The 24,830-nt window shown below is 42.5% G+C and overlaps 1 protein-coding gene across 5 annotated transcripts in view; it reads right to left on the minus strand.

Annotated features, from left to right (window-relative positions):
- The window catches only part of DPP6 (dipeptidyl peptidase like 6), a 905,150-nt gene that overhangs the window by 345,584 nt on the left and 534,736 nt on the right, over nucleotides 1-24,830 (minus strand). For all 5 annotated transcript variants that reach the window (XM_032394354.1, XM_032394352.1, XM_032394353.1 and 2 more), the window contains exon 2: nucleotides 14,820-14,934. In XM_032394354.1, coding sequence (XP_032250245.1) covers nucleotides 14,820-14,934 — 115 coding nt within the window. The remainder of the gene's footprint in view (nucleotides 1-14,819; nucleotides 14,935-24,830) is intronic.

Raw genomic sequence — 24,830 nt, forward strand, 5'->3', positions numbered from 1 at the left:
GGAAGAGACACTCTCTCTCTAAGCACGGAGACAAAAAGCAATGTGAGATACAGCAAGAAGGGGCTGTTTGCAAGCCAGAGAGAGAGGTCTCACTAGAAACCAATCCTGCTGGTGTTTGATCTTGGGCTTAAAGCCTCGAGAACTATGAGAAAATAAATTTCTGTTGTTTAAGCCACTCAGTGTAGGTATTTTATCATGCCAGCCTGAGCCCACTAATACAACTGGTATTTTTAAAATTTCAATTTCCAACTTTCTGTTGCTAGCCCATAAAACACAGCATTTGCATATAGATCTTGTATTCTGCAACCTTTCTAAACATACCCCTATGTTTGATTAGCACATTCTACATAGGCATTCATTTTGTCCTCAATAAGGACGGTTTTACTTGTTCATTTCAAGTAGAAATAATCCATTAGAATTGCTAAGAAAACTGGTTTGTTTAAGAAAGTCAAGGTCCAAGTAGCAATAAGCTAAGTCATAGCTACTAATGGATTTGAAGAAATGAGAGTCCACTTGGCCTGAATGCCTCAAGACCAATGGTGGGTTTTTAAATCAACTTATTATTTGGTGGGAGATTTTATTAAAGTGACAAAAGAGGCTGCAAATATTACCAAAGCTGCAAGGAAGAACGGGAGGTGCTGGGCCAGCTGGGGAGGAGGTTCCCCAGATTAGCCAGGGAGGGGTCAATACATACCACTTAAGGTCGGAGGACCAAGAAATGTATACATAAAGACATTTGCATTTAAAGTTATGAAAGAAATCTATAAAAGACTTAAAAATAACTTCAAAGATTTCATAACAGAGTGAAGAAAGGAAGTGGGAGGAATTATAAGTGAGCAGCATTCTTCACTTTGATAGGAGTCGTCTGTGAATATTGGTAGATAAGCATAATACTAAGAATCTCAGAAATAAACACCAGAAAAACTAACATCAGAATTGGTGAAATGTAATGAATGATTTCTAGAGACTGGCTGTAGAATTGATAGTATTAAAAAAAAAAGTACTATTATTTTGATTTTGGTTGTTCATTTAATAGCTTTTTCACTATTTTTTTTCTGTTTATACATACTCCATCATGAATAAAGTCATATTCTGATCCTAGCACATACTCACACCTGAATCTAGTATCTGAGCTGGAATGTGTCTTCAGGACGCACCAACACCACGGTCAGCTAGCTAATTTAATCTTCCCAGCTGATGGCACAGTTGTTATGTGGACAAAGGTGTGTGGTGCTCCCCACAGAGAAATCGTGGCTGCTAGGGGTGCCTCATTGATCCCCAAGTGCCCACCTCCCAGTGGCAAATACCATACACACATTTTAAGGGAGATTTAGTTTCAGGAATCGTCATCATTTGCCCCACAAAATGTACATTTTTTTTACTTGAATTTTATTGGCCTTGTTGATTGATCTGTATTTAATTTGGTTATTTCTGTTAATTTCATATGAATTGTAAGTGGAACTTACTTCCGTTTCACGCATGTAAGTAAAATCATAAAAATAAATTAAGTCAAGGCAGGGGATGGGTCTTGTCCTTTCCTCTCAACATTTTATTTATTTTTTTAATTTAATTTAATTTTATTATGTTATGTTAATCACCATACAGTTCATCATTAGTTTTTGATGTAGTGATCCACGATCCATTGTTTTCATATAACACCCAGTGCTCCATGCAGTACGTGCCCTCCTTAATACCCATCACCAGGCTAACTCATCCCCCCACCCCCCTCCCCTCCAGAACCCTCAGTTTGTTTCTCAGAGTCCATAGTCTCTCATGGTTCATCTCTCCCTCCGATTTTCCCCCTTCATTTTTCCCTTCCTTCTCCTAATGTCCTCCATGCTATTCCTTATGTTCCACATATAAGTGAAACCATATGATAATTGACTTTCTCACTTGACTTATTTCACTTAGCATAATCTCCTCCAGTCCCATCCTCTCAACATTTTAAAAACACCAATAGATATCTGGATGTGAATACATTGCAGTTCCTTCTCTGGCAGCAGAGATGATAACCAAATTCTGAAGCCGAGAGGAGTCCTCCAGAGAGGTGGGGAGGCCGGCATGGCCTCTCCTGTGAGCAGGTGGGTGGGGGGAGGGCGGCGTGTCCAGCGCACCCCTTTCTAGCCCTTACCCTCCACAGTGCCTGTAAGAGCTGTAGGGGAGCCTCTCTTCTTCGTCCCTGCTGTGGCTGTGAGTGCACCCTGCCTCGTGGCTGCATCACTACGACCTCCGTCTCCCTGGCCACGTTGCCTTCTCCCCTCTGTCTGTGTCAGATCTCTCTCTGCCTCCTTCTTATAGAGATACACGTGGTTGCATTCAGGATCCATGGATAAAGCAGGAAAACCCCCCATGTCAGGTGCTTAACGTAACCACCTCTGCAACAACCCCTTTTTGCCATATAAAGTGACATTCCCAGGTTCCAGGGATTAGAACATGGAACCTTTGGGGAGTCATCCTCTCACCCAGCAGATCCCTCAAGACCTTTTCTCCATTTCCCACTAACCCACTACTTTATTTATTTATTTATTTTTAAAGATTTTATTTATTTATTTGACAGAGAGAGAGACAGCGAGAGAGGGAACACAAGCAGGGGGAGTGGGAGAGGGAGAAGCAGGCTTCCCGCTGAGCAGGGAGCCTGATGTGGGGCTCGATCCCAGGACCCTGGGATCATGACCTGAGCCGAAGGCAGACGCCTAACGACTGAGCCACCCAGGCGCCCCTAACCCACTACTTTAGAAGGCATCCTCTGAAAACACAATAATCATACATTTACTGAATTAAAAAAAAAAAAAGACAAAAAAGAACCTGCAAGGGAGAAAAGCAAGGGAGAAAAGACTGATAAATCCGAGGTTCTGTAAATTCTCTTAACCCAGTTCTGCTCATTTTCAGACCTCACATAAAAGCACAGAGTTAATTTAGAAATAATCTGGAATTTGAGGAATAGTCAACAGCCATCTGAGGAAGTGCATATATGTGCTGTTTTTGCTGAAGGAATAAATGGTTGTTCCCGCAGGGTCCAAGGTAAGACTTCTGCCTCGTAGGGAAGGTGGGCCGTTGCAGCCTGGAACTGAATCCTCCTTGGGGCTTTGACCTGCCTAGTTCATTGTGGGCGACTTCTCTCCACTTCTCTGATCTTACTGTATCATCTGTTTCTGTGTTCCTGACCCAGACCTGGTAACTCGCCTTAAGACTCCTCAATTGCTGCCTTTGGTTCCTGACTGGCTAGAGTCTTCCCTAAAATAGCAACTACTAGACTGGCTGCTCCTTGTAACAGATGGTCCTCAAGGCTCCCCAAATTCCCTTGAACTTTACCAAGAGGCTTTCATCCAAACCAGGCAACAGACTAAAGAAGGCCAGAGTGCCAGGATAAGATTTATCCTTTTCAGGGTTTATATACAACTATGCCTTTAAAATAGGATGCAAAATGTAGCAATGCTTTGAAAAGTGCCCCTTTATGGATAAGTATGTAGGCACGTTTCCCTTAGCTTAGATTCTTAATGCAAGCATGAATAATAATCCACTGCCGTCCTTCAGATAAATGGCTCTTCAGTGTAAGAATTCAATAAATAAGCAAGATGCACCTCACAACCCTAGAACTAATGATGAAAAGTCAAAATAGAGATTGTTAAGATTCTCCTAGGGACCCACTTCTCAGGACTTTAGAAGTTTGCAACTAACTATAAGGTTAGCAGCAGTGTAAATTCTTTCTTTTATGAGAATCTGTCAGAAGTCCCTCTTTTCAGATATGCTTCAATTTAAGGAATGGTGCAAACTCACTGTTCAAGTTCAAGGGATGAAGACTGCATTCATAAAATATTTCATAAGTAAAGGAGTCTTGTTGTGGCAGATAGGAAGCTGCCTCCCTGAGAGCCACTGTACCCTTCCACGTCCGCAGAGGCTGACCCTTAGAAATACTGACTTTCTCAACCTCCCTTCCGGCTAAGGGAGGTCATACAATATAGTTGTGGTAAGTAAGCTGTCTCCCGGCTGGCTACAGGAAACGACAGAACTACAGGAGGCAAGTTCTATGGTTTTCCCGTCTTTCCTGTGAGGGTGGGAGATGTGACGTGTGGAGCCAGCGCAACCACTTTGCCAGCACGCCGACGGGAGCGGCGCAGATCTCGGGGCCCCCCGCACGCCGACGGGAGCGGCGGAGATCTCGGGGCCCCGAACCATCCTGGGCCTGACCAGGTCCGGACTTCTTTTCTTTCTTTCTCTCTTTTTTTTTAAAGTTTAGGGAGGGGCAGAGGGAGAAGGAAAGAGAGAACCTTTTTTTTTCTTTTAAGATTTTTTTATTTATTTGAGAGAGAGAAAGAGTGGGGGGAGGAGCAAAGGGAGAGAGAGAGAATCCTCAAGCAGACTCCCCACTGAGCACGAAGCCCGACAAGGGCTCTCACAACCCTGAGATCATGACCTGAGCCGAAATCAAGAGTGGGCCACTTAACCAATTGAGCCACCCTGGTGCCCCTGGACTTCTCATTTTGTGAAACAATGTAACACTTGTGGTTTGAATTATTGTAGTGAGGTGTTCTGTTCGGGACAAAGGTACTCTGATATTGTAACATCTGGGCTTTGGATAAATGCTCAAGCTGATCCCGAACATGGCCCATGGACAGGCTGACCAGGTATGTGAGCTTCCTGAAGTAAATCCAAATGTTTACAAGGACATGTGTGCCCTTCTCAAATGATAGGATGACTTACAGTTTTATCAGATTCTAAAAATGGTTACAACTTATAAATTGTTACAAATGACAAGAACCCTTAGAGGACCATCTCAAACCCAGCGCCCGGCGTTCCACACTCTCCCAGTCTGTCACCACCCCATCCCTCCATCCTTAACTCCTGACACTCATTACGTCCCTCCATGGCTTCCCGGCCAGGCACCTTCCGTCCAGCCAGTGCTTCAGGCTTATGGTGGCTTGTGGGGGACCTTCCCTCTTGGACTGCCTTCATCTGTCCTGCATCTGTCTTTCAAATTCCTCATCTTGCATAAAACCTTCCACCAATGCTTCCTGTCCTCCCCAGTCTCGCCCATATTCTGGACTGTCATCATAAATATTATCTGCACTATCCCTTTACATAAAGCACTTAGTTTCACTTGGCATTAACAAATTAACTTAATCAGAAACAACAATGACAAGAGTACCAGCAACGGCAGCAAAAGCAAGTATCTACTTCATGACTGGAGTAGACACTATTCACCCAACTGACCAGCTGGGAACAAAGGAATCTGGAAACACAACTAGAGATGCCCAAGTGCAAGTGAACAATACCAGAGACCGATCAAGTAACTTACGTGTCCTGTGAGAGGACACTTGGTCATAGTCATATACAGCGGATGAGCTCTGATGAGATCGGGATGAGTTTAATATAGGAAAGAGAACAGAGAAAATGCCTGGAAGACATGGCCAAATCACCTATTTCTACAAGAAACCATAATAAGCAGTAAGGTATGTTACTTGTTATGATATACACACGAGTTTTTATATTACTGTTAAGCTACTTTCCAACTGTCAGAGAGATTATGCATAGACTATACAGAGATTAAAAATTGGGCCTCAATACAACTTAAAATACTATAATAAATCTCACAAACATATTGAACAAAAGAAGCAGTTGTAAAAGAATACATACTACATGATTATATTAATACTATAAATGCAAGAAGTATAAAAGCATGCAAAACTATCTATGATGTTAGAAATTAGGGGACCTTTGGGGGGATTAGTGATGAGAAAGCATGGGAGGGGGCTTCTGGGATGCTGGTTGAATTCCGTGTTTTGATCTGGGTACTGGTTATAGGAGTCTGTTCAGTTTAAAAATTCATTAAACAATATAACATTACATGTGTATTTTAAATAAATGTTTAAAAATCAGTTGTTCCAGAATTTTTAAAAGATGAGCTTCAAACAATGAGATATCACTCCACACCTATGAGAATGGCCAAAACCCAGAATACTGCCGACACAGAATGCTGGCAAGGTTGTGGAGCCACCGGAACTCTCGTTCATTCCTGGTGGGGATGCAGAATGGGGCAGCCAGGTTGGAAGACAGCTGGGCAGTCTCTTACAAAACAAAACACACTTGTAGCATGTATTTCAGTAATCACACTCTTTAGTATTTACCCAAAGAAGTTGAAAATTATGACTACATAGAAACGTGCACGTGAATGTTTACAGCAGCTTTGTTCATAATTGCCAACTCTTGGAAGCAAGCAAAATGTCCTTCAGTGGGTGAATGGATAAACAAAGTGTGGTCCATCCAGACAATGGAATACTATTCAGCACTAAAAAGAAATGAGCTGTCAAGCCATGAAAAGGCATGGAAGACCCTTAAAAGCCTATAAGTGAAAGAAGGCTCCATACTGTGTGGTTCCAACTGTATGACATTCTGGAAAAGGCACGACTGCAGAGACAGTAAAAACTTCTCTGCCAGGGGTTATGGGGGAGGGAGGGATGAACAGACAGACCACAGAGGGTTCTTAGGGCAGTGAAGCTCTTCTGTAGGATACTGTAATGGCAGATGGTGCCATCACATATTTGTCCAAGCCCATGGCATGCACAACACCAAGAGTGCACCTTTTTTTAAAAAAGATTTGTTTATTCTAGAGAGAGTGAGAGTGCGGGGTGGGAGGGGCCAAGGGAGAGGGAGAGAGAAACTTAAGCAGACTCCACACTGAGCATGGAGCCTGACACGGGGATTAATCCCATGACCGTAATATCAAGACTTGAACCAAAACCAAGAGTCAGACTCTTAACTGACAGTGACACCCAAGCATCCCACCAAGAGTGCACCTTAATGTAAACTATGAATTTTGAGTGATAATGATGGGTCAATGAAGGTTCATCCATTGTAAAAAATGTGCCACTCTGGTGGGGATTGATAACGGGGGAGGCTGTGCGTGCCTGGGGGCAGGGGGTGTCTGGGAAAACTCTGTGCCTGCCTCTCAGTTTTGCTGTGAATCCAAAACTGCCCTAAAAAAAATAGTCTACTTAAAAAAAAAATCCATGGAAATTTTATTACAGAACTTCCTTTGTTAACTAGCAGTCACACCTCTGAAGTGGAGGGATTCTCTCAAATGTAATTTTAATACAGCTTTTTTCCACACAAACCCATTTCATCTTATTTTGACTCTGGTATCTATTCAGAACACTTGATTAAGTATCTGACTTGCTCGTACTTACTCTCGCCTATAGGAGAATCCAATTTATGAGCCGTGATGGCTAATTTGCTAGATTTCACTCCCTCTCAGTAAAGCCTATCGGGTCCAATTGAAAATTAAAAAAAGGTAAGCTGAGAGTTAGCAAAGCAGTTACAGACATTGGACCTAAACCAGTGATGAAATTTCAACTCCATAAAAATATCTCTATGCTCTGCTCCCACCCAAAAGACTCACGAGTCTTATATTCTGATAACCTCTGCGTGGCCTTAGCCCAAAGTCTACTATCACTGTGACTTTCAAATGTCCAAGGATTTTTGGTTACACACCACCTCTAAGTGTTCTAGTGTTTTCCATCAGAAATTGTTGTTCAGCTTCCCTAATGTGAAAATCCATAAGGTCAACTGTCAGGGCTGTTTTAATGCAAATGGGATTCTGCTGGATTTTTCAGCTCCTACGACATTAACGGTGGCACTGGAGAATGTCAGAGTCCTTTCCATCAGAATGCAAGAACTGTAGCTGCCCAAAAAGGCATATGCTGTGTCTGACCTAGCATAGGCACATATTTAATATCTGAAAATAAAAAAGGTAACTTTGAGTCTATTACACCAAAGAGAAATTTAGAAAAGAGCATAGACTAGCAAGGGGGAAATGAATGACAAAATTGAAAAGGACACATTCTCATTTGGCTAGTCCCTTTGGAAATAAGATTGCCGTAAACACTTTTAATTTGATCTTTAAAACATAAATTGTGCATAACTGGTGGTAATTAGACGGCACTACAGAACAAGGTACTTGTCGTTCAGAATGATTACCATGAGCCCCTTAAAGATCTTGGGTACCAACAGGGCCTCCATGTGATTCTTCCTACCAAGCTGGAAAGGGGACTCACGTGAAGCAGTCCTGCTGTGGGAATGGTTCTACCAAAAGGCTGAACCCAGTTGAGTTCAGAATGGATTTTCTGGGCAAATAAAAAGCAGGTACTGTGATTTGAGTTTCAACAAACCAGAATATAAGTCTAGAAACAGGCAGTCCTTGAAAAAGGTTATTTTATTAAAAGTACCTACTACTTCTCAAAGTCAACACCCAAAGAACAAATAATCCAGTCAAGAAATGGGCAGAAGACATGAACAGACATTTCTCCAAAGAAGACATCCAAATGGCCAACAGACACATGAAAAGATGCTCAACATCACTCATCATCAGGGAAATACAAATCAAAACCTCAATGAGATACCACCTCACACCAGTCAGAATGGCTAAAATTAATAAGTCAGGAAATGACAGATGTTGGCGGGATGTGGAGAAAGGGGAACCCTCCTACACTGTTGGTGGGAATGCAAGCTGGTGCAGCCACTCTGGTAAACAGTATGGAGGTTCCTCAATAAGTTAAAAAATAGAACTACCCTACAACCCTGCAATTGTACTACTGGGTATTTACCCCAAAGATACAAATGTAGTAATCCAAAGAGGCACCTGCACCCCAATGTTTATAGCAGCAATGTCCACAACAGCCAAACTATGGAAAAAGCCCAGATGTCCATCGACAGATGAATGGATAAAGAAGATAAAATACACACACACACACACACACACACACACACACATACACACACACACACACACACAAAATGGAATACTACTCAGCCATCAAAAAAATGAAATCTTGCCATTTGCAATGATGTGGATGGAATTAGAGGGTATTATGCTAAGTGAAATATGTCAGTCAAAGAAAGACAAATACCACATGATCTCACTCATATGTGGAATTTAAGAAACAAAACAGAGGATCATAGGGGAAGAGAGAAAAAAATAAAACAAGACAAAACCAGAGAGGGAGACAAACCCTAAGAGACTCTAATCACAGAAACAAACTAAGGGTTGCTGGAGGGAGGGGGACAGAGGATGGGGTAACTGGGTGATGGGCATTAAGGAGGGCACATGATGGAATGAGCACTGGGTGTTATAGAAGACTGAAGAATCACTGAACTCTACCTCTGAAACCAATAATACATTATATGTCAATTAATTGAATTTAGATTTTAAGAAAAATACCTACTACAATTTCTAAGTAAGTCTATCAAAACGGAGGCAAGGCTGGGTGCGAAGGCAGGGTGTTGTCGTCCTAGGACTCTCCTCTCCTTAAGGCTGCTCTTCGTCCCTCACCCAGTGGAAGCCACTGTGGCCCTTAGTGGTGCTCACGGTCTTTAGGTCAGTGACTCAGTGACAGGCAGCACTCAACAGGGCTTACCCAAGCCCTGCCTAAGACTCCTCTTTTGTTTTTGCTTCCTGATCACACGTCTGCGAAATTCTCCTCATGCATGTTCCTTCCATCTTTTTCAACCAACGCTAAGCTCTCAGGAAGAGCATTTGTGTCTCCTTTTCTCACATTGCACCCAACACGAGCTCAATGCTCTCAGCCCCCAAGAGGGGAGCATTTATGTTTGACCAATGAGTACGTCCTATTGGTTGAGGTGAGGATGCTCTGCAGGTTCGTAAATTTGAGAAAGCTCTGGAGCCAGGGGCAGGTTGAGCGATTTGACATTCTCTTCAGCCTGACCGAATTTTGATTGCCAAACAAAAGCCAGTGCTGCACCCCAGGACGGCGGATGCAGAAAGCCCGCGGTGGGAGGGACGGCAGTCCCTTTGCTACTGAACAGGCATGGCTGATCGTCCTAACCTAGGACACACACTGCCTGAGCAGCACAACCTGCAAAACAAAATACTAGCCACGGAAGCCCAACAGAGCCCAAGGGTTAGGCAAGGCTCAGCCACATTTTTATTTTGACAGAAGAATAAAAGAAATTCTGCTCTTCAAAGCCTCTCCTGGAATTCAGGGAGGCACCCCAGCCCCACCACCAGCAGATGCCTCCTGCCCATTGTTGTTGCCCCTGACAACTGGCCGCCAGCATTCGAAGAGGTAATGGTTACAATGACGATATTCTCTATTGCAGGAGGCACACCGCGCATGAGAGCTGAATGTAAATGACTCGCAGGGTTAGCGGCTGCATTTGAGAGACTGGGACACGCTTCCCTACGCAGTGGAGAAGACCGAGGGACAGCTCTCTGTGGGTGTTGCATGGGCACAAGGAGGGAAGGCTTCCGGACTGGTTCAAAATTTATTCCGTGAGAACATTTACCACCCAGCCTTGCTGCTGGACCATTGGGGAGAAAGGAGCTGCGGGGGGGGGGGGGTGCCCTTTTATTTCACACTGAAGTGACGAATGCAGGCACCCTAGGACTTGGGGTGACATGGACACTCATGTGTGCCTTGGGAGGGCGGCAGCAACTGTGAAGTACTTAAAACACTCTTCTTTCTAAGCCCCCTCTCCAGTGCTGGACAACCACAGAATCAACTGTTCAATAATCACTTTCTCGTATAAAGCACAGTTCTGTTCAAAGAAAAGCAATGGTAGGGACACGTACTCCGTGAATCCTGAGGAAGACCTGATTTCCTCCATGTTAATTAAAAGTACGTGGTTGCTGACATCGCCAGCTAAGGTGAATCATCGTCAGCCAATCACAAAATAGAACAAGTATTTGTCTTTACTAACCCTCCCCCTACTCAGATTTCAATGGCTGAATCCATTTTTTCCGTGATCAATCAGATGCACCGTATTGAATCCTGAGTCCAGGTGCCCCAGGCAACTCAGGTAAGCTCATAAAGCATACTCGGGGAGAGAGAGCAACATTCTCTTTCATAATTGCTACTGAAACCTCTTCAACATTAGGCAAGTTTTTATGGTACTTTAGTATATAAGTATGGCCAGATTACCCCATGTTTTTTTATAATGTTTCCACTATCATGTAAACTAACAGCTCAAGTGAGATGAAATTGATTTACTATGAAGTTTCACTTTTTAATATGTACAATTCAGTAGCTCTTGATGTATTAACAGAGTTGTGAATCCATCACCACTCTCAAATTCCAAATATTTTCATCACTCCCAAAAGAAATCTTATTTTGATGCGTCCATGTAGGCTTATCAGTCGTATCAAATGTACCACTCAGTGGGGACGTTGATAACCAGGGAGCTTATACGTTGTGTGGGGACAGACGGTATATGGGACATCTCTGTGACTTCCTCTCAATTTTTCTGTGAATCTAAAGCTTCTCTAAAAATACATCATTTTTAAAAAAAGGAAATAAATCTCATACCTATTAGCAGTCACTTCTCACTGTCCCCACCTCTAGCCCCGAGCAACCACTAATGAACCTCTATCTCTGTGGATTTGCCCATTCTGGGATAATACACTATGTGGCCTTTTGGGTCTAACTTCCTTCACTTAGCATAATGTCTTCTATCTTTTTGGCTCTTATCAATAATGGTCCTATGGACATCCATATGGAAGCTTCTGTATGAACATATGTTTTCAATTTTGGGGGGTATATACCTGGGAGTGGAATGACTCGGTCATATGCTAACTCTATGTTTACTTTTTGAGGAACTACTGAACAGTTTTCCACAGAGTCTACACAATTTTACATTCCTACTAATAATGTTTGAAGTTCCCCATTTTTCCACATCCTTACCAATACCTGTTATTTTCCTTTTTTTTTTTTTTCCTTTTCATAGCCATCCTAGTGGGTATGAAGTGGTATACTGTGAATATGATTGGCATTTCCTTAATGACTAATGATGTTGAACATTTTTTAATGCTTATTGGCCATTTATATTTCTTTGGATAAGTGTTTTTTAAATCCTTTGGTTGTTTTTAATTAAATTGTTTCTCTGTTTTGAGTGATAATAATTCTTTATACAATCTGGACACTTGACCTCTACTGAACATATATCTTGCAAATATTTTCTCACATTCTATGGGTTGTCTTTTCATTTTCTTGATAGTGTCCACTGATGCACAAACATTTTTAAGTTCGATGAAGTCCAATTTATCTATTTTTTCTTTGGTTGCTTATGCTTCTGGTGTCATATCTAAGAAACTATTGCCTAATTCAAGGTCATAAATATATGCCCCTAAGTTTTCTTCAAGAATTTTGTAGTTTTAGCTCTTTTATTAGGTTGTTGATCAACATTGAGGTGATTTTTGTATACAGTGTGAGGTAGGGCTCCAACTTTGCTCTTTTGCATGTGGATATTCAGTTGGGCAAGCGCTATTTGTTGAAAAGACTATACTTTCCCCATCGAAAGATCTTGGCACCTTTGTAAAAATCAATTGGCCATAGATGTATGGGTTTATTTCTGAACCTTCAGTTCTATTCCGTTAATCTATATGTCTATACTTATGCTAGTACCATCATTACTGTAGCTTTAGAGTAAGTTTTAAAATCAGGAAGTACTTTAACCATTCTTTTTCAAGGTTGTTTTGGTTATTCTGAATCCCTTGTATTTTCATATGAATTTTAGAATCAGCTTGCCTATTTCTCCAATAAAGGAAATTGGGATTTTTATAAAGATTGGATTGAGTCTACAAATGTATTTGGGAAGTATTGCTATATTACCAATATTAGATCTTCCAATCCATAAACACAGAGTATCTTTTCATTTACTTAGGTCTTCTTTAATTTCTTTCAATTATGTTTTATGATTTTTCAGTGCACAAGTTTGTATATCTTCTGTTAAATTATTCCTAAGTACTTTATTATTTTCAAAACTATTGCAGGTAGAATCACTTTCTTAATTTAATTTTTAGATTGTTCATTGCTAATGTATGGGAATACAAATGATTTCTGTATATTGATCTTGTATTATCCAGCCTTGCTGCATTTGTGTGTGTGTGTGTGTGTGTGTGTGTGTGTGTGTATTCCTTAAGATTTTCTATATACAAGTTCATGTCATCTGAAAATAGAAATCATTTACTTTTTTCCTATCTGTATTTTTTTCCCTTGCATTGCCTTGGCTAGAATCTCTAATAGAATGTTAAATAGATATGGGGAGACTGAGCATCCTTGTCTGTTCCTGATCTTAGGGAAATGCTTTCAACCTTTCACCATTAAGTATGATATTAGTTGTGGGTTTTTCATACATGCTCTTTATCAGGTTGAGGAAATTTCTACTAGCTTGTTGAATATTTTGTTATGAAAAGATTTTGGACTTTGCAAATGTCAGCTCTGTGGGTTCCTTCCCTCCCTTTATTCTATTAATATGTATGTATTACATTGATTTTCATACATTAAATCAAATTTATTTTCCTGGGATAAATCACATTTGGTTAAGGTGTATAATCCTTTTTATATGTTGCTGGATTCAGTTTGCTAGCATTCTGTTGAGATTTTTACATCTATATTCATAAGGGATTTTTTTAAATAAAGATTTTATTTATTTATTTGACAGACAGAGACACAGCGAGAGAGGGAACACAAGCAGGGGGAGTGGGAGAGGGAGAAGCAGGCTTCCCGCTGAGCAGGGAGCCCGATGCGGGGCTCGATCCCAGGACCCTGGGATCATGACCTGAGCCGAAGGCAGACGCTTAACGACTGAGCCACCCAGGCGCCCCCATAAGGGATACTGATTATAGTTTTCATTTCTTGTGATACCTTTACCTAGTTTTGGTTTAAGGGTACAGATTACTCTTTTTGTCACTGAAGTTTTGGAATCATTTAAAAGTACATCATCATTTACTGGCACTTTTTGTAAAAATGTAAACTTAATTAATTAATTAATTAATTTATACATTTCAATGTATCTACTTCTTTTTCCATCTTAAGGTCTAATACCTGTGCAGTCTATTTACTGAGGGTTAGAACTGTGTTTTTTTTTTTTTTTTTCAAACAATTAGGAGACAAACATGACAATGAGAATGTGGCCACAGTGGTCTCCTATAACTGCCATGTGGTTATCTTCCAGGAAGAGTCTTCCCTCTCTCCTTAAGCTCATACTCCACCACAACCTGCCTCGCATCTCACCTTCTTCCTGAACTTCCTCACCAAGGACCTCTCTCTCCTCCAAGCTCCCATAGCACTTATTTTTGAAACATTCAAGGTGCAGGTGTATACACATTTTTGCTGTAGGCTTTTGCTAAAGATTTTGTGTGTTTTTTCTTCCCTGTGAGATTTCTGACTCTTTCTTTTTTTTTTTTTTTTTAAAGATATTTTTTATTTGTTAATTTGACAGAGATAGAGAGCACAAGTAGGCAGAGTGGCAGGCAGAGGGAAAGGGAGAAGCAGGCTCTCTGCTGAGCAGGGAGCCCGATGCGGGGCTCGATCCCAGAACCCTGGGATCATGACCTGAGCCGAAGGCAGCCGCTTAACCAACTGAGCCACCCAGGCGCCCCTCTGACTCTTTCTTATACTTTTATTTCATCAAGTACCTCTGTTCTTAGTTCACGCTCAATGTATGTTGTTTTAATAATTTGTAAAATGCATCTTTGGCACGGTAGCTGCAGATCCCATGAGATCCACAGACGTGTCATATTTATAACGCCACTGTCTCAAAGCTCATCAAGCATGAAGAAGTAATTATGAATTTTAATATATGCCAAGTGTTTCTACCTAGTCAACAATAATATAAATGAATTCAGAGCATACAAAATGGATTTTTTTCATTGAAACATTAATCATTTAACAATATGGCACAATGAGAATTAGAACCTGGGAAAAATAAATTATGTAACAGGTAGTTACTTAGAAAAAAATTGCAAAGCACAGCTAGACACTTTCTCCCATACAGTGACTTGCTTTTCCAAGAATAAATGTAAGTACCTGGAGTCAGCAGTATGACCGAGGTGACAATCAAGGAGCAGATGACCAGGATCACAAGGAGTGCAATCGCTATTCCCTTCCAGTTTCTTTGGGGAGGGTTGCTCCCCACCAGCTCCTAAAAACAACAACAGGAAAGAGAAACCCAGTGAGTAAAGTAAGGAAATAAAATAAAAACCAAATAAATACATTCCATTTGAATCAAAAACCAAGACATGGAAGAGTGAATGAGGCATATTCTCATCCTTGAAACTACGAGTAGCTCTTTTTCCCGCCCTTCGGCCTCCTGCTCTCGTCCCTGTAACACAGCAAAACCTGATCTCAAGAACGAATGTGATAGTATATTATGTTTACAGCTTTGCTGAGAACTGACTGTCTCTTCACTCGGGACACTGGGTTCCACAGCACAGGGCAACTGTGGCGTTTCTCTTCGTGACAGCCAACCTCCTAACCCCACTGAGTCAAACCCAAGTATGATTAATATTGCCAGCTCCAAGTCCTCTCTCGTCTTCCTTCTCATTCACATCCACACCATTAACTTCTATTTCAGGGTACCAGATTCAAACATTTATTTAGCACATCCTGCATGCCAAGTATAATTAACCTGGACCCACTGCTCATGATCTTGAGCCCTTTCTTCCTTCTGTAGAACTTCATACAAAACTTCAAGATTGCCCAGGTCTCTTCATTGGGTGATTCACTTATACCTATTCTAGATTTTCATCCCTCCCGGGAGCTGTGTTTGCACGGTCGCAGGGGTTAGGAATGGGAGGAAGAATCTGGAGACGTTGCTAAAGTGCGCTAAAGGTTGGATAAATCTAGGAAATTATTCAGGCATACTGGCTGCTGAAACCAACTTTCAATTCCTTTCAAATCAGGGTGCTCATATAATTTACATTCCAAGCTGGGATCCTTAGAGAGACAAACTGGTTAATATTTATAATTAATAATTAATAAACATAATAGTTTATATTGATAAAAATTATCATCAGTAATACAAGAGCAACTGGCACTCCCCAAGGCAAATAAAAACATATGGTCACACTGCAAACGGCCTACTGCTCCTTCTGCCCATAAACAGAACACAAAACATTCTCTCTTATAGTGCCCATAATTACAACTCATATTAACTCCAACTCAAGATGAAGTAGAATAGAGGTGGCCTCAAAAAGTAGATAATGCAATACCCAAATACAGCTTCATCCCAAACTCAAAGTTCATTAGAATGTAGCAAATTTCTGCAAATCAAAATAAAGGTGACATTAAATGGAGGATGGCAAATGATTAATAACTGACATGCAAATATTCAATATTGGCTATCCAGATTATCAAATTAAGAGAAATTCTGAGAGCCACTATGGTCTTAGCAAGAAAGGATTTTATTGTTGTTTAAAAATTTCTACCAATCTTATTTGCTATCCAGAATTTATCTATTAAGAAGTGGCTTTTTAGCACTTAAAAATGACAAAAAGTTATACTGAGTTGATCTCATTTCTGAATGGATAGATTTTCCTATGCAAGAAAATCACAGGCCAATAACAAGAAGAAGTAATCAGATTTTGCTGATTCAGCAGCTTTTCACTTTGCCCAAGTTTATGAAGAAAATTTGAAAATTCACCAAATTTGTGAATAGCATAAATCTTGAAGCAGTATTATTCATATGAACAAGGTAGTACCCTAGTGGATCTTTCTTTCTTTCTTTCTTTGAGAGAGAGAGAGAGTGCGAGTGTGTGAGGGAGGGGAGGGGCAGAGGGAGAGGGAGAGAGAGAATCTTAAGTAGCTCCACACCCAGTATGGAGCCCTATGTGACACGGGGCTCGATCTCACAACTCTGAGATCATGACCTAAGCTGAAATCAAGAGTTAGAGGCTTAACTGACTGAGGACCCAGGCACCCCCCTAGCGGACATTTCACAAACACTGTTCATATTAAATCCCAGGGTAACAATCAAACCAGAATATTTTAATCGTCAAGACCAAATCTTATTCAAGATACAGAATAATAACATTAATGTTATTGTCTTCATCAGCTCAAACAATTGGTATCTTTTGAATCTTGTTGTTAATAATAATCTAGAATTCTAAAATCTGTACTAAACATATCTATTAAATACACTGGTCAAAGTTTATATGCATGAAGAAGCCCAAGACTTTTTCTTTGTGTCAATTTCTTGATGAGCTAGTAGTGTAGCTGATTTACTTGTAGAAGTGTACTTGAACCCATGTTGCAGTGACAGAGGTCCTTCTGAGACTCAGTGAGCCTCTTACCAGCCCCAACACATCCACAGTGGGATGTCCAGGTCTAGGCTGGATGGTGTCAGAGTGTCTACCAAGATGACCAGAAGATGGAGATGTTTGCAGAACATGTCACGTTGAAGGAAGAGTTCAGCCTCAAAAGCCAAATACTTAAGAGTCTTCATCCACTTGAACTATCACATGGAAGAGGAGACTTATTCTGTACAGCTCCAGAAGGTAGAACTGTGTTTCAGTACAACTTCAAAATTCTATCACCTCACAGTAGAATGAGATGCTTCACCAGGAAGTGTGCAGGATGGTGAACACCTAACGGGGGTCCTGGAGGTCCAATCATCCAGAAAGGAAGGTGGAAATAAAAGATCTTAAAAATGTCCAATAGAGTAAAAGTTCTATGAACACATATAGGATGGAAGAGAGAGATACAAAGCTGTGAAGTTGCTATGCAGGGGTGGAAAACAAATGGGAGGCAAGGACTTCTGGAAAGGGGACAAAGACTCTGCCTTCCTCCTGTTCACTGGACTAAGAAAATACTTTGCAGAGAAAACCAGTTTGGTATGTATTATTGAATGGGAGAATGTACCCTAAATAACCAAACAGGCATTGACAGCATAGTGTACTCAAGGGAAGTGATCCTGGGTCAATGACACCATTGCTTGCTTGCTTTCTTTTTTAGAGAGAGAGAGAGGGAGGGGGAAGGGGGAGGAATAGAGGGAGAGGGAGAGAGAAAATCTTAAGCAGGCTCCATGCTCAGCAGGGAGCCCAAACGAGGGGCTCAATCTCAGGACCTGAGCCGAAACCAAGAGTCAGATGCTTAACTGACTGAGCCACCCAGGTGCCCCAACATCATTTCTTAAAGACAGATGCACCATATTGCCTTCCAGGCAGCATTCTTACACATTTAAAAAGGGCAATTTTGCCCATATGAAAGCAGACATTCTTTACTAAACTCCATTTTCATTTGCCAAATTTCACATTTCACAGTACAGGTAATTTCTTTTTTAACTGACACAAATACGATTGTTAACAATACTAACAGGAAACAAGTTAGGGAGGAAACAAATCATGAGTAATCTTGCTAATCCAAGAAAATAAAACTTTTCATTTTCCCCATTTTCCTTTCTAGTCATGGTCTATATACACATTTAATTTCTACATGGATGTACCCAGAGCATAGAGACTTTCTTTGAGTTAGAATGCAGATAAATATGTGCTTCTCTGAACATCTCATTTGGCTCCCAGATTCAAATGACTTCCTCATCTTAACTTGCAGGAGCTGAATTATTGAAAATTTGAGGAGAGCTGACGCTGCTTCCCATGAAGGACAAGACAAGTTAATAAATTATGCCCTGAAACGCTAAGCTTCAGTAGTGCATTTCTTGGCAGAATTATATATTTTTGCCTAGAATAGTGAAAGTGAGACTATAAGACATTCCCTGTTCTGTTCAGTACCACAAGCATACCTCGGAGATCCAGTAAAATGGAAGAGCGTGTCTACAATGAACAATTTGGTGTAACGAGGTGATCAAACCTTTCATCCATCCATCCATCCATCCATACATCCATCTATTCATCCATCCACCTGTCTGTCCGTCCATCTATCCATCCACCTATGCACCCATCCATCCATCCAACACATGTCTATCCAGCACCTTCCCTGCCAACCCTACCCTGAGAACCTTGGGTAGAGCAGTGAACAAAACAGACTGCACTTCTATCAGCCCAGCAAGCTGAATGGCTTTCATTTTTCCATATTTCCTTTCTTGTATTCTAGTGCAGGGATGGGGCACAAACAATAAACAGATAAACCCACTAAGAGAAGAAAAAAGCAGGACAAGGGAGTCAAGGGTGGGGGTTGCATCCTGTTTGTATATAAGGAGGTCAAAGAGATTTTCTAATAAAGTGACATTTGAACAGAAACTACAAGAAGTGTAGCTGAGAGGAAGGATGTCAGGCTGCTATGGCCTGAATTGTGTCCCTCCCAAACTCACACGTGGAAGCTCGAACCCAGAGTGTGGACAGAGGGCCTCTGGGAGGTAATGAGGGTTACATGAGGTCATGAGGGTGGGGCCCTCAGGACAGGATCAGTGTCCTCACAAGAAGAGACAACAGAGAGCTTGCCTCCTGTCTACACACATGCATCAGGGGAAGACCACGTGAGAAGACACAGCAAGAAGGCGCCGTCGGCAACCTAAGGAGGAAGGGCCCACGGGACACTGCAGCCTGCATTTTGGCTGTGGGCTTCCGGTCTCCAGGACTGTGAGAAACAAAGCTCGTGGCTCAGAGGCACATCTCCCACATTCTGGAAAGCTGTGCCTGGTTTCACAGGCAGAGTTCATTATTTTCCCATCTGGACACAACCGTAACACTTTGTAAATGCTTTTCTGTAACATTATTGCACTATTAAATTATGTATTTAATGTCTGTGTCATCATCCGTCTGCAAGCGACTTGGTGTGCTGGCGTTCCTGATGTCTTGTATAGAACAAGGGACACCACAGCGCTCCGGGACTGTGGTCCAATCCTCCAGAACAGAAGAATGGACATATGAATGCCTTTATAAGAAGTAACTCTGTTATTGACTGGCACCTCTGGCAGAAAAGCCACTGTGGACTGATGAGGAAAGCAAAGCATTAATACCAGCCCAACCCCACTGATGATGCCAGAAATCGCAGTCGGTCCTAACAGATGTCATGCAAAGTGACATCTATAGTTGGCAACTGCCTTGTCCCCGTGCAATTGTGGCTCACACTTATTCTCAACTCAGGCAAAAAGACAACAAATGAATGAGAAACAAACTCAACCTTTTCCTAGGTTGTTTGGTTGTTTGAAATACAAAATTCATGTTTTCAGGATGTTATCTTAGGAATCTGTAATGAGAGCTTGATATTTTACGTGCCAATTGTACAACTGAAATGGAAGAGATGCAGATTGAAATAATAATTGAAGACCCACAGTGTTCTGTGAATGGATTAACGGGGGGGTCACTGTGCATGTCCACCAGGCCCTCCCCATCTGTGCTCAAACCCGACATGCCTTATCTTGGCCTGAGCTTCCTCTCTCCCACGAGATATCCCTTGCTGACTTTATCACACCTTGTGCCTTATGATAAGGAGTCGAGATTCTCAAGAAAAGTCTGAGGTGATTATTTAGAAATTAGAGAAACTGAAGGCTTCAGGGATGGGACAAAAAAGCAAAGAAGGGGTGGAAGACAAAAGGAATCCAGTGCTTGGGTGTTAGGACCAGATGCAAGTGTGTTTGGAAGCACACTATAATTTATAACATCTATAGAAATGTAAGATATTGCTTTACGATTGATTGCTATTGCTACCAAATAATGCTTCAGTACCATTTGATAGACACTATGGGAAGAACTCAAAAGCACATCAAATTTCTGATACGTTATAAAGAATGTAAATACAGAGAATCCCACTTCCGAGCTCTCAGGAGGGGAAACGGGCATCTTCACCTCTGTTGGGTCCCCACAGTAGGGTGATCCAGGCCACTGCCATGTCATTCCACAGTGAAGCACACATTCCCCACGCAGCAAATACCCACCTTGAGTGTTTCGGGTACACCTCATGGTGTGTTTGTTTTCCGCAAATGTACGTATAGCCATGCACAGCTAACGAGACGGAAGTGGTCTCACTTCCAGCAGAAGTGAGAGGAGAAGAGGCCTCACTAAGGGCTCTTCCTAAAGGAGCCCCCTACTGTGGAAGATCAGCATGGGAAGCTGCAGATGCAGGAGCAAGCAGGTGGCAGCGGGAGAGCAGGGACTGCAGGGACGGCGAAGGTCCAGCCCTGCCAGCCTTGGTGGGGACAGCTGGTAACTGTGCACTTTATTTCCCTTTGCTAAAGGCGGAAGGGTCGACCAGATGGCCCACTCACCAGGGAGGAAGGAAGTGAGTTCAATTATTTTCTTCACAATGGTCCATCTTTGAGCCAATCAATCTCTTCTTCACCCAGGCAGCTTTCAGAAGTACACTAAGACGAGAAGACTCTTTGCAGCTCCCAAAACTGAAAGAGGCCTTCTCTAGACTATCACCAGATCCAAATTTAGGTCATTGATAGTGTAAAAATTTTCCAGAGGATACACACGAAGCAGCAGCTAATACGGCCTCACAATTCCAGCTGGAATTGAAGACACAAGCCAGTGTGCCAGGGGGCGGGACGGAGCCCACCGTCCTGTGAAGCGCTGTGTATTCTGAGCAGGGAGAGTCTTCTGCTCCCTGAGATCCTCCCCTCCCCTGGGACTGCTAAATACTCGTGATGCTTTTGCTAATTGTGTGTATCCTAAATACTCGTGATGCTTTTGCTAATTGTGTGTATCCTAAATACTTGTGATGCTTTCGCTAATTGTGTGTATCCTAAATACTTGTGATGCTTTCGCTAGTTGTGACTGTAAGAAATGGATGGGGCCTGTGGTCACAAGATACTAACTGATGCCGACTCCCTGTCAATGACTCTGCGGTTGGCTGAGCAGCCATTTTGGAGAGACCAACCACCAACCAGTGTGGTGGGAGTTGGGGCGTGGCGCTGGTGGTGACAGACAAGAGTCTCACCCTTCAAAGACTTGTACTGATTTCATAATTAGAAATTAAATTTGGTCGACAGGCCCTCCTGCTGAGGACTGGCAGTTAATGAAGGGTCATCATTATCTTCGTGGAAAGGAGTCCCCAGGACAGTCAGACACCCTCCGACGCGCCTCTCCCTTGACACACCTGCTCCTCCCTGTCCCACGACTCAGGCTCTCCGCTGACCGTTCTCTATTTGCCTTACAGACTGATCTGGGATCGACTCTCCTTTTCTCCCATGAATTTGGAAACTTCTGAAGTTGACTATTTTACATAACACGACTTTAGGTGACTGCCTGAGGGCACAGCACTTTGAAACCCATGCACCGCCTTGACGAAGGCAGCTTTCAGCCCTGGACCCGCAGATCAGCAGGACTGTGCGTGCAGAGCGAGCTCCCGCTCTATCAGCCCTTCCGGGAAATCAAAACAAAACACAACAGGCAAATTACTGACGGTAATTATATGTCTTCTAAAATATCTTCATTATTTTTTACTTCAAACTCAACACCAGAGCTCAAATTATTGTAAGCTCTTGAGTTTAATTGACTGTGTCTAATAGATTCTTTATGAAATCAATTCAAACTGTAAGTGATTCTTACCTTCAGACCTCAGTCTCTCCCGCATCTATTTTGATAGAATGTTTTAAAGGCATCATGTTGCATAACTCACCAAAAGCAATAGTGCTGTCACTTGATCATAGAAGAAGTTTCACAACACATCAGGCTCAAGAGAAACCCCTTTCAGTGAGAATATGGCTACGGAACTGAGTCGTGGAATTTAAAATCGAGCATTTGCATCTTCCACGTTGCTGCGAGTGAGAACAAGGTCTTACAATCTTCTTCCATAACAGCTGTCTTTGCAGATACTCGCTGAACCCCACAGACAATTTTGAGACCCATTTTTCTATACTGGGCAGCATTTTGGCAAGCTCAGCTTCCCCACGTCAAAAATCCCTGCAGGCGCCCAATAAATATTAAGTAACTAACAAACAAGCCTCAAAGGCAAGAACTGCCGGCAATTTCATGGCTGCAACAAAAATGATTTGAGCTCAGTTTTTCAAAAGGGCTTCTTGCCACCCTGGTACCATCCTCCAGCTCAGCACAGAAGCCCTTTGAAAAACGCCAGAGTGGAAGGGGTCTCCACCACCATCCTCCCCCACCCACGGGTGCCAGAGCCCTGCCCTCCCCTCCGCAGCCCCAGGGACGGCCCCGCCTGGGTCAGAAGCCCGCTCCAGGCTTCCCGGTGTGGGATCAGAGTCTGCGGTTTCCTGGAGCTGACGGCCATGAAATAGGAGAATGGAGAGAGGCAGGGGCTATTTCCGCGTGGTGTGTGGGTTCAGGGGGAAATAGAGCAGCTTTACAGAACGAGGAGAAGGAACTGGAGAGACGGAGATGCAGAGACAAGAGGCAAAGAAAGAAGGCTTCCTCCTGGTTTTCCATTTCTTGATTTAATTTTCCTCCCAAGGCCTGAGGGAATTTTTTCCTTAGATTTAATAAGACATTCCTGTTTCTTTATGAGATATTTTATCTCCCGTTTTACTTAAGCTAGTTTGAGTGCATCTCTGAAACTTCAGAACAAAGCAGCTGAGCGCACAGCCGTGAAGACACCCAGCCCAGGAGCCCAGACCCCCACCAGCGTTCCATCTCGAAGGAGGCACTGGGTGCTCACCAATGAAGTCACACGCCCCAGTTTTTGTGGCATATTCTGGCCAAACCTACGCTCAAATCCCAGGTGAAGACTGTAACTACTCATTTGGCTTATGATTTCACAATAATGAATTTGCTAATTTGACCTGTCATTTTATTTGAAAAGATCCGTTTTTCCACCAGTATGTATAGCTCTCTTTCCAAAACTCTGAGTGAATTACAGTAGTTACCTTAGGAGACCCTGAAGAGTCTGTACCTGCCATTATATCAGCTCTGTGAGGGGGCTAATTCAAGCTAAAGCAAATGCCAACCAGACAGCTGGTACAACGTAACATTTATGAGAGTCTTGAAGCGGATGGGGTCTTCTTGAGGTATTCACTATTTTAGGTATCAAATCACTCAGAAAGAAAGAGCTCATATTTTTAAACTACAGATGGTCTAGAATGGGATTTATTTAGTAGATCCGTATATGACAGCTATTTTTAGAATCAAAAAATGGCCTAATACTAACACTCATTTCCATACAGTTCAGTCTAACGGAAGGATATATAGCATCAGGGAAATTATTAGCCAAAGAAATACAACTGATTAGCAATCTTAATTCCATCTGCAACTTGAATCCCCCTTTGACATGTGACCTAACATATTCACAGGTTCTGGAGATCGGGATGCAGACCTTTTTGGGGAGGTCATTATTTTGCCTACCTCGGTGTTATACGCCACATAGCAGAATGTTACACGTCAATAAAAATATCAATCTCACACATGCACAGCACGAATGAATGTCACAGATATAATTTTAAGTGACATGGGTCAGACATAAAGAATATATGATCAATGATTTCATTTATATAAAACCGAACAATGGGCAAGACGACACTCTAAGGATGGGGTCCACGCTTAAGTCTAAGAAGACAAGCAAGAAAGGAATTTCCAGAAAATCCAGGGTGCTGCAGAGCTCAGAGGAGGGGGAGTGGCGACGGGAAAGGAGGGGAAATGTGCAGGAGCTTTGGAGGTCTGGTGATACGCTCTTTCTCCACGCCGAGAGAGCTCGCGGGGCTGTTTCAGGTTCTAGGTTTACACGTCATCCAGTTTTTGTCCTATACTGTCACAGTGGCAAAAGTTGACCATGGCCGTGAACAGCAACCGTGCGGCATACGTGCTGGCCAGGAGCAGCGAAGGAGAGGGACACTCCAGTCGGAGAGAGAGACGTCAGGCCACCGTAATGCCACCAGGAGGTGAGCGCTGTGGACACAAGTCAGGGTGCTCCAGGAGGTATCGCGATGGGAGGGGCGCCAGGGCTCTCAGAGGAAGTGGGATTTACTTTGAGAGTCGGAGGCTGTGCAGGGGCTAGCCAGGTGAATAGCTGAGGTGGGGGACGTTGCATGTAGGGGGTGCACAGAGAGGCTGCATAAGACCAGGTGCGGTGTCACACGATGCGGTTGGAGAAGTCACCCCCCGAAACCTGCCTTTATGGACAGTGCCGTATCTTTCGTGCTTAGTCCACGATGCAATGGGACGTCACTGAAGGATGCCATAAGCC

The sequence above is a fragment of the Phoca vitulina genome, unplaced genomic scaffold, assembly GCF_004348235.1.
Source record: "Phoca vitulina isolate PV1807 unplaced genomic scaffold, GSC_HSeal_1.0 scaffold80, whole genome shotgun sequence".
NCBI lineage: Eukaryota > Metazoa > Chordata > Mammalia > Carnivora > Phocidae > Phoca > Phoca vitulina.